Genomic DNA, 10,730 nt, shown 5'->3' on the forward strand with positions numbered 1-10,730 from the left:
GTTCCATCACCTCTTCCAATTCATATATGATTAAACATCCAACAACGACCGCCTATAGTCGTCGCTTCTCTTGCCACCACAAACCTTCTCATTCACTAAAGCCTCCACGCATCGTTCTCCTTGTCTCTTATGCTTTCTTCTTCTTCTAAGACCAAGTGTAGTGGCTAGAGAGGTCACAAAGATTACAAAATTACTGTTTTTAGTTAAAGCATTTAGTGTGCTTGAGGAAAAAGTTGGTGAGGATCTTCATGCATACGTGATAGTGACGTGACATGACGTTTTCACTTTTTAGTTATTCTATTACGCTTAACCTAACCTAGAGACTATAAATTCCTTACTTATAAGAGTTATAACCAGTGTTGTAAAAATCCCAGCTATGCGCCAATTAATCCCTGGTTAATCGATAGTCCCTGTCCCACCGATTAATTTTGAGCCAATCGGTTAATGGTCAAATCCGGCCAAAATCAATATTAGTTGGACTTATTCAGCTTTTTCTAACGCGGTTTCGGCCAAACCGGCAAGATTCAGTAAAAAATCAGTGGTTTTCAACACGACTTCATCCAATTTCCGGCCAAATTGTGTTTTTATATATATAACTAGACGGGTGCCCGCGGGATGCGGCGGGAAACAAAAATTATAGTAATCATGTAACAATTGTGGATGTTCAAGGTTTGTTTGAATCCTTGAAAACGTTTGAACCAATCATCACTTTGGTCAGTCGGTTTCCGAATGTTCAAACCATAGCAAAGGATTTGGTTTTGATTTATACAGAAAATTGACCATATAAAACCGGATCAGACGGTAATTTATTACTATAGTTCAATAAGAGAAACCAAATCATTAGTAACGATTCAGTTTAAAGTTTCAAGGGTTTAGTTTCGGTTCTTAATAACAAAAAATCAAATCAACGGTTTGGCTCACGGTATAACTTTGAAACAGTTAAAACCAAATTGTGAACACCCATACGCAATATGTTAATTTTTTTTATTTGAAAAATTATAGCAAAACCATACCCAAATTAAAGACAATAAAATGTTCATTTTTATGGTGCATTTTTTATAAAAAGATTAATGTATGAAAAAGTTATGGTCGTTAGAAAATCTTTGATGGGAAGTTATTTACAATTAAAATTAAAAGGAATGTATGTGTAAAGATAAAGGTCCAAATAGTAACTATTTTTTAAAATTTACAAAAGTTGAGTAAAGTTCAGGGAGCTATATTATAACTATTTCAAGACATATTTTGTAATGGACAAGTTTGTCCTTATCTTGCATGCTATATAAGATGTACATTAGCCATTAAAAATTATAAATTACTTAATAATGGGTGTCTTAATTTACCCTTGTTTGATGTATTATATATAGTATAAATAAAACTAATTTCCACGGACGAATTGTGTTTTTATATCGATTTCTATAACACTACTTATAACAAATAAACAAACGCTCAAACCGTAATTACCTCGAGTAGAGAAATTAGAAACAGCAAAATAAATTCCCTTAAAGCTCGCTCTTATATTTCACTCTCTGTCTTCTTCCCACGCGCCTACACTTCCATCTTTTTCCTCTTCAAAAAACCATCCGTGACATTCACGCGTCCCTCTCGCGACTGTAAACTAATCACGCCTGATCAGGTGAGCGTATTAAATACGATTATTTATTTTCTTTCTTTGATAAATAACAACAATATATAATAATAATAATAATAAATAATAATATATTCACCTAAAATGAAAAATCATTTTATCAGAATTCAGACACAAAACTTTCCTTGATTCTTCCTTTTTAGTTTCCCCTCTCTTTCTTTGGAGGGAAAATTATCATCAAAATTTGAAGGTATATATTATTAATAATAATATTATTATTACACAATCAGTTTCAGTTCGTTTGTACTTATTCAAACAATATTACTACACCTTTTGTTTCGGTTCAGTTTCATTGCAGCAGCTACCGTCTGACGTGTCACCGAGCTTCGATTCTAATTCAATTTGAATCAGGTAGAGTGGCTTCTGAATGTAATTAGATTATATTAGTTGTTGTTTATGTGTTAGAGGTGTTGATTTTGTTATTTATTGTTGAATTAGGGTTTACTAGTAGCTTTGCTGGTTCTGAGCTATGAGCTATGATTCGTGTTATGTATATACTGGGTTGTGTGACTTTAGTAATTTGGTTGTTTTCAGTTACGTACTTACGTTCGTGTTGTGTAAAACATCTTTAGTGTTGTAGAGCTCGCTATGCGCTAGTCGGGCGGTGTGGTACCGACTAGCGATTAACCGGATTGGAATTTTATATGTAATTTTTTAAATTTGTATATATATATATATTTATCTATGTGTGTGTGTGTGTGTTTGTGAGTGTACAAAATGATATATATAAATTTCGAATTTCGAATACTACGAAGATTTTGACGAAAGATATTGATTCAAATTTATTGCAGCAGCTACGGTGTGACGTGTCACCGAGCTCTGATTCTGATCGAAGTGGAACAGGTAGAGTTGTTTTGGAAGGTTGTTAGCTTAAGTTAGTTGTAGTTTATGTCTTTTGAGGTGTTGATTTTATTTTTTACAGTGTACACAGGGTTTTTAGGGTTTTGAAATTGAGGTTTTATGATTTGAAGGTTAGTAGGTTACTAGTCAGTTTATTTGTTTTGAGCTATGATGCGTGTTACATATACTTTGGATTCAGTAATTTGGTTGGTTTGAGTTAGGTTCATGTTGGAACACCGCCGTAGTGTGAGGTTCTGGTCAGTGTTGTAGAACTTGCTAGCTGCTAGTCGGGTGATAGGGTATCGACTAGCGGTTAATAGAAATTAATTGGGAATCAATCGGATTGGAATTTATATGTAATTTATCAAAATTACACACACAAACACAGTTTTATATAATTATTTAAAATAAGTATAAGTTTTCAAATACTTATTTTTACTGATTTTAGACTGGTCCCGATTAGGTGAAATCGAATCGGCAGCTCACTGGTTTCCAATTAATTGCCGACGCCCAATCGCGATTTTTACGTCACTGGTTCTAGTTACAGGGTTTCTTGATATGTTTCATTATTGATGCAGATGAATAGAATATTATTGATGCAGATGAATAGAATTTTGTTACATGAGGTTCTAGTTTTAGATTTCATTATTAATGCATGTGAATTCAACCTTCTTATCTGTGGCTACATTCTAAAATCCTTTTTCCAATATAATCTAGAATTTTCTATACATGAATTATTTACACCATTCAAGAAATTTTATGAAACTACATTATTTTCCAAGAGTTCCATAAGTTTCTAAGCATTTCTACACCTTTTTAAAGATAGTATCCACGAAGCTCATTCAGAATTCTAAATTCTCGCAATCAATATCCTCTAGAATTTTCTGGAAAGCTTTCATTGAACATATAATTTATTGTACTTATTTATATTTTATTAGTTTTTCTTGGTATATAGCTGTGCATTTCATGAAACAAGAAAAGTTGTCATTTTTAGGTGAATGGCTAGTAATATTTTTTTTTGCAAAGATTTATGAAGGATGCTCTACATGTATACTTTGTTCGTATATATCTTCTTGAAAGCTATGCTGTATAATAAGTGTTTCTTTACGATATATGTCCTATATACAAGGTTTTACTTAACCACTAGATGACATAATAAAGGTTAGATCATATCAATGTAGCAGTTAAATGTTGATGACATGTGAAAGATGTCTACTATATAATTAAGACTCAAATATCCAAGATAAATGTTTAACAGAAGCGCGCTTGAATAATATGCTGCTGTAGCCGTGTTGCAGAATAATATGTGACAATTTTAGCTAATTTGTGTTAGATTAATGTAGGAAACTTGATGATTTTCAAACTGTTTGAGGGAGACTATGGCTTGTAAACGTATCTACTGAGAATCTGAAGTTGATAAGCTTCTAGACCTCGATTTTTTCCAAGTTTGAGATGCAAACAAAGAAAGTAACAATGGGACGAACTTCTTCAAAAGCAATTGGGAGTCCAAAAGTTTCAAGAAAACAGAAAAAAGTTCCAGAAGATGTCAACAACCAAGAAAACAAAGTATCTCAGATAATTACATCTTCTGCTAGAAAACAAAAACCTGGTAAGTTGGTTATGCTAATTGTTAAGTAGGGGTGTCAATCGTGTCGGGTTGGCGGATTGCATCACTGAATCCAATCGTCCAAACACGATTCTTATACTTAATCATGTTAAAAACATCAACCCTAACCCGAACACACTTAAAACTTATAATCTGAACATTGCGCTTTTAACCCTTTAACTAAATGAGTTGAACAGGTTGGTTGGCTGTAATAAACACTTAAATGGGTTGCTAGCAGCTAGGTCAATCTGTTTAGATATGGCAACCCAATCCTGATTATTTCGTGTCGTTTCAGAAGATTTCACCCCTAAATTCTTAAGCTGTGATTTTATGCTATCATCAGGGTATGTGTTATACAACTGGTTATCTGATTATTCTGATCTAAAGTTGTGCTAATAAAGTTTTAGTCATAGTTGTTAAAATCGAGTGCTTTTTGCGCTTAAGGCATTTAAAGCGCCAGACGCATTAATTGCGAGTTGCATGACTCAGATATTTAAAGCACCATTAATATGTTCCCAACTTCCCATGCATGTTAAATATCATTTAAACAACCTGTTCCTATTCTCTAGGAGTACCTAAAAATTCAATATTAAAGCATCTTAATCTTTTCCCAAACTTCCCATGCGTATTAAATATCATTTAAATAACATTTGACTTCAGTTACTAAATGATTAAAATATTCAGAATTTGTGATTAGGTTTTAGTTTTTTAATTTTTGGAAATCTGGATATTATGATAAATATTTTAATGGATCAAATTGTTGTTCTTGACAATTAAAACGAATGCTTATTGAGTTGTTGAATTACGGGATATTATGATAGATGTGTTAATGATTAGGTTTTTCTAATTATTAAGATGTACTTCATGTTTTGGATTTTGGTTGTTCTATAAACTATTTCAAGAATGAGTGTATGCTTTCTTATTAAGATGTTCTATTTTTGTTAAAAAAATTGTTTTGTTAATGTGCGCTTTTTTTTAAAAATCAGACACTTTTTTTGCGCTTATCGCCTGGGCGCTAGGCCCAGCCTCAACGCTTTTGAGCGCTTATCGCATTTGATAACTATGGTTTTAGTGTAGAGAAAGTGTATGATTATGGTTATTTAGTGGTTAGATGATCATTTTTCATGTGTGTTGGCGTGCTGCAGAAACACTGACTATTTAAGACTTTTTCTTATTCTTTACCCACATATCCGTTGCCAATAATACTCTTAAAGAAATATAATTAGTGGATTTACACATAATAATGTTTTTTTATAGAGTTTGTTACTAAATGATTTAAATAAAAATATATTTGTAGTTTATAAATAATAATTTGTCTAAGTTTGTATACCATGGCAGTATAGAAATATCTATTTCGGTTGTTTATCTGCCATTTTGTAGAATAATCAGAATTTGCACACACACAACTTGTAATTGATTAGAAGTTTACAACTTATAATACAACTTATAATAGCATCAGCACATCCAAAAACACTATCTTTTGATGCACATTTTATTACAACTGTTTGTTTGATTCTTTTGTTCAATATTTAATTATCAGTGATAATGAAGTTATGTTGCTTCACATATTATATTCTAAATTGGCAATCTAGGATATTTTACGTGTTCAGGATTATGTTTGCGGAGTCCGTTAATTAATCTTGTAAATGGTTCATCTAGTTGGTGTTTTATCTTGGACTATTTTATCTTTTCTTTGACTTTGAGGATCATAACTTTGAGTGCCATATTCCCATGTGTATGTCTATTTTTATCAGCAGCAGCCACCTGTACAAGGAACATCAAGGAAAATGTTGATTTGACTAATATAAATGCTACGGTTTGTTCGGACGGTGTCAGTGATACTTATCTTGCAGTCAACATTTCTGTGGATTCTGAGGTAATCACATTCATGTCTTTCTTTTCTTTCTCTTTCTGTTTTAAATTTCATTAACATTGCATCATTTGTTTCTTAATTTGGTAAGAGCATAGGAAACTGATTGCCACAAAAAAATGTGCTGTTTTAAGAAACTACTCAACTAGTATACTTGAGGCAAATATTAATTTATTGTTATTTCTGTTTTTTGAAATATAAATTTGTAAACCCTTTCTTCTGGTCATCATATCTTACTTGTTTTTAGGTGGTAATATATTAGACTATGAGCATTAACCGGCACTCAGGCTTTTAACTATATAATTTCATATGAACATCATACAAAAACTAAAAAAGCAATAATGATATAAATACAACAAATGTAAGCTTCTATATTTTCTACTGATGCACATTTTTTAACTATATACTTTGTTAAGGACATGATATTTTTGAAGGCTCTAGTTAGTTTAATATGATAATTGATATAATAAGCATATTTAATATATCCGTTGCCTGTAGGTTTTAGTTTGTTTTGATGTAATTACAATCTTTAGCCTGCAATTGAATAGTGATTGTTGTTGTTGTCGTTAACTTATTATTATTATGTCAGTTTTTTAAGTTATGGTTCTTACAAGTATTTTTTTATATGCTGTAGCGAAGTAGTGTAACCGAATCTTTTGGGAACGGAACCATATTTTCCCCTACTTTCCACATTTCCAGAGCCGGTGAAGGAGAAATTACAGATGGAGGTAAATAGTGATATTTCAGTTTTAGTTATAGTTTTACAATGAAATTGATATAGCTTAATGCTTGAAAAAAATCCTAGAGGTAGCAAATTTGCTCTACCGTCACATATATTTGTACGGGTATATATTTCTCTCTAATTGGTCAATCGGGTCAAATTAGGAAATAACTAGTCAAACGGGTTGAACATGTCAAAGATCACCTAAAGTAGTAAAGTGTATAGTTCATGTGCAGAACCTTTTAATTATTATTATTATTATTTTATTTTAGAACGGCGACTATCTTGTATTTAGGCTACTGTACTCTTCAAATTTGAAGAGCCCCGATGCCCCACTATGGCCAGACTATGTTGTCTTAACTGGGCCCACGCTGGCTTCAGAGTTTGGCTTGGGCGTTCCCCCGGAAAACCATACCGACGACTGCCACTTGACAGCCGTTGTGCCACCACAAGAGCAGAACTTTTTGACAGAACCTTTTAAATCACTCTGCAAAAGAAATAAAAAAAACTAGTCTAGTCTTGTATGCAAGAAACTGTTTTAAATTCCGACAGTTGATAAAATGTTTAGTAAGCTGGTTGTACATCAGTATATGAATGGAAATGAATTAATCTACTAAATGAAATGTGGATACACGTCTTCTGTTTTATATAATGTTGCTATCTTTTCTTGTGATACAGATTTAGGATGCAGTTTGTCAAGTGAAGTTTCAGCTATATACCAATGCATGAAAGAATCAAAGTTAGAATGTGTTGATGAAGATGATCATCATCATAATAATGACCATACATCATCTGATATTCAAATGGATGATAATGATTGTGAAGAGTTTGATGAATTTGATCCCTATTTCTTTATTAAAAACTTGCCAGAATTAGCCTCAGTTGTCCCGTTTTATCGGCCCGTGCTTCTACCCAAACAGACACGGAGTTGTCCACCAACTACTCTTGTTTTAGACTTGGATGGTTAGTATTTATTTCTCTTTAAGTATATACTAGATTATAAATGTTACTAAAATTTTGGTTAGCAGTTTAGCACACATGCCCGAGTTAGGTCTTTTTAGGATTTTCTGGTTTCTTTGTAATTACAAGATTCAGTTTAACGAACCGAACGAACACTAGCGGGGACATGTTCATGTTCGCTCATTTAACTTTATTCAAACACGAACAATTAATAACACATTTGTTGTTCGTGTTCGTTTGTTAAGAATTCGAACATGTTTGTGTTCATTAGTAAGAAAAACTAAACGAATGTAAACCAACTAACATAAACGAACATAAATGAATATAATTGAATAAACATATATGAAAAACAACTGAAAAAATATTAATGGGCTTGTAATTTAAAGTTCAAATTAAAAATCGAAAAACACAACACAAATAAAAGTATTAGTACAGGTATACATATTTGATTTTTTTAATATTATTTAAACAAACTATATGAACGGACATAAGGAACATTCACTGATGTAATGAATGAATGAAACATGTGTTCATGTTTATTTGTTTAATAAATGAACAAAAAATTTTCTTTACGTTCGTTCGCTTATTAAATAAACGAGCTTCCCGTCAAATGGCTTGAAAGTTGCCCAAAGAGTAAGTATACACAAAATCTTTCAAGTAGTAATAGTAATAAAATTAGAGGACTAGTCAAACAGGCCAAATTATTTATTGTTCATAGAGGTTCAAATTTGTATATTGTTAATGACTATTCAAACGGTTCAAATTAGAAAGTTAGCTAAAAATGAAGCCGGTTAAATTGGTCAAACTGGTCAAAAGTTGCCTGACATGTATTTAAAAGGGAAGTCATGCAATATGTGTTGCTACCTGCTCACACAGTTGATGCAGCCGAAGCTTAACTCGTTTTCTTACATATTTTGCCTTCAATTTTTATAAATGTACACAAACACCTCTTCATTATTGCTATCCTTATATTCTAATAATATAGTTTGTAATTATATTTGTAAAAGTAACTTCATGTTTAACTGAATTAGTTATAACATAAAGGAAACCTCAAAATACAATATTAATGATTTTTTTGCAGAGACTTTGGTGCACTCCACACTGGAACCATGCGAAGATGCAGATTTCACATTTACAGTTAACTTTAACATTGAGGATCGCATAGTCTATGTTCGTTGTCGGCCTTACCTGAAAGAATTTATGGAACGCGTGGCTGGTCTTTTTGAAATTATTATTTTTACAGCAAGCCAAAGCATATATGCCGAACAACTTCTGAATGTTTTGGATCCAAAAAGGAAAGTTTTTAGGCATCGTGTTTTTCGTGAATCCTGTGTTTTTCTAGAAGGAAACTACCTCAAAGATTTATCAGTCCTTGGGCGAGATTTAGCATGCGTTATCATGGTTGATAACTCTCCACAGGTATACAACTTTCTTTAGTTATATTCTATTTTATTTCATATACGTATTAAAAATAATTTTGTGATATAACTCAAGTAAACTGATAAATTTTTTTATGAAAATCATAGGTTAAATTTATTTTAAATAGAGAAATGATGACGTGGCAGCTAATGCGACTGTAACTTTGACCATGTTGACCTTTTTCTGACGCAAAAATTAATTAACTTAGATGTTTATCGTAACTAAGGGAAAATTGCATAAAAGTTGTTAGTTATATTATATTAGGGTTTCAGCCCATGTAGTGGGTTAAAGCCCATGGGCCTATTATTGGTTGTAATTAGGGTTTAGCTCTTGCATATATAGATGCTCACCCCCATTGTAATATTTACTCATTCAATAAACATCTCTTTCACTCTATGCGGTGGTATCTCGGTTATCGGTCCTCATGTGTAATATCGGTCAAAATATCGGTCAGAATCTCGGTACCGATAATATCGGCAGTATTGACCGATATTTGGCTGATATTGACCGATATTTCACCGATATTCCTGATATAAGTGTTTTAAGTCTTAATTTTCAACTTTTAGTGTTTAATGTTGGTGGTTTGAATCTTAAACAATTCCGACTTGCTACAATTGTAAGTGTTTTGCAACTTGCAAAAAGATAATTTGTTAATATTAGAAGAGTATACTGAATTGTTAGTGTTAAAGTGTTATATATATAAATTTTATATAATATTAAAATTACCGATATCCCAGCGATATCTCACCGCGATAACCGATATCTCAAATATCGGTCCTTGACCGACATCCGATATTTTTCCGCATTAACTGCTTAGCTTTCACTACCAACACCTTCTCTTAACCAAAAGTGAATGAGTTCAAATGTTTAATCATCTTGTAATTTATTTGATAAAAAAGTTCTTAACCTTTCAAAGTTTTTGCTTCAAGACAATTTGACATAATGATGTGCCAGCTGACATGTTAGTAACCACTTTGCTTCAGGCATTTGGATTTCAAGTTGACAATGGCATACCAATAGAAAGCTGGTACGATGACCGTACGGATCAAGAACTGCTTACTTTACTTCCATTTTTAGAAAGTCTTATTGGAGTTGACGATGTGCGACCGTTAATCGCAAATAAATTTAACCTTAGAGAGAGAATTGCTGCAGCAGGTTCTTTTGTAGAACCCTTGGAAAGGTGACCTGCCAATCATTGAAAGTAAAGTGAATTGGTGTACAGAAAACAATGAAAGGCTTAGTGTATGTTGTTTTATTTATTTTTAGTTGTTTTAGTTTGGATCTCTTTGTCAAGTAACACCTTGTAGGTTTGGTATGTGTTAATTTAATTGCTCTAAATTACAATGTTTTTAAAGCTAGTTTCTTATTTGGGCTTTATAGTTTGAATATTGTCCTTAAAACTAAATAATTTATCAAAATGTCATTTTGGGTTGAATTAAACCAATAAAGGTTGGGTTTGTATTCATTGTGTTTTCATAAGGGGATTATATTTCTTTTAGTTATAATCAAGGTTTGGTTTAGTTTCCTAATTGTAATATGATTAATACGACAACGTCTTAGTCACCAAGTTAGGGTTAGATTGTAAACAGGTATATTGGTTTTTATTAATCATGATTATTGATGTCGATCTCAACTAATGAATTGGCTGCTGACGGTTTCAACTTTTAAA

At 32.1% G+C, this 10,730-nt stretch overlaps 1 protein-coding gene across 4 annotated transcripts; it reads left to right on the forward strand.

Annotated features, from left to right (window-relative positions):
* The first annotated feature begins 1,728 nt into the window (after nt 1-1,728).
* On the forward strand, nt 1,729-10,429 carry LOC143547012 (uncharacterized). Of its 4 annotated transcripts, none has more exons than XM_077038537.1 (8): nt 1,729-1,835; nt 1,944-1,996; nt 3,829-4,094; nt 5,846-5,967; nt 6,596-6,689; nt 7,361-7,645; nt 8,724-9,061; nt 10,045-10,429. In XM_077038537.1, exons 3-8 carry the CDS (start codon nt 3,938-3,940, stop codon nt 10,243-10,245), a joined length of 1,197 nt encoding a protein of 398 aa, XP_076894652.1. In that variant the 5' UTR covers nt 1,729-1,835; nt 1,944-1,996; nt 3,829-3,937; the 3' UTR covers nt 10,246-10,429. The 4 variants fall into 4 exon arrangements, with proteins under 4 accessions (XP_076894652.1, XP_076894653.1, XP_076894651.1 ...); XM_077038538.1 differs by having other exon boundaries at nt 1,947-1,996; XM_077038536.1 differs by having other exon boundaries at nt 1,746-1,835; nt 1,933-1,996.
* The last annotated feature ends 301 nt before the right edge of the window (nt 10,430-10,730 follow it).

The sequence above is a fragment of the Bidens hawaiensis genome, unplaced genomic scaffold, assembly GCF_021521415.1.
Source record: "Bidens hawaiensis isolate Kalapana, Puna unplaced genomic scaffold, B.hawaiensis_p1.1 tig00014542_1, whole genome shotgun sequence".
NCBI classification, from domain to species: domain Eukaryota; kingdom Viridiplantae; phylum Streptophyta; class Magnoliopsida; order Asterales; family Asteraceae; genus Bidens; species Bidens hawaiensis.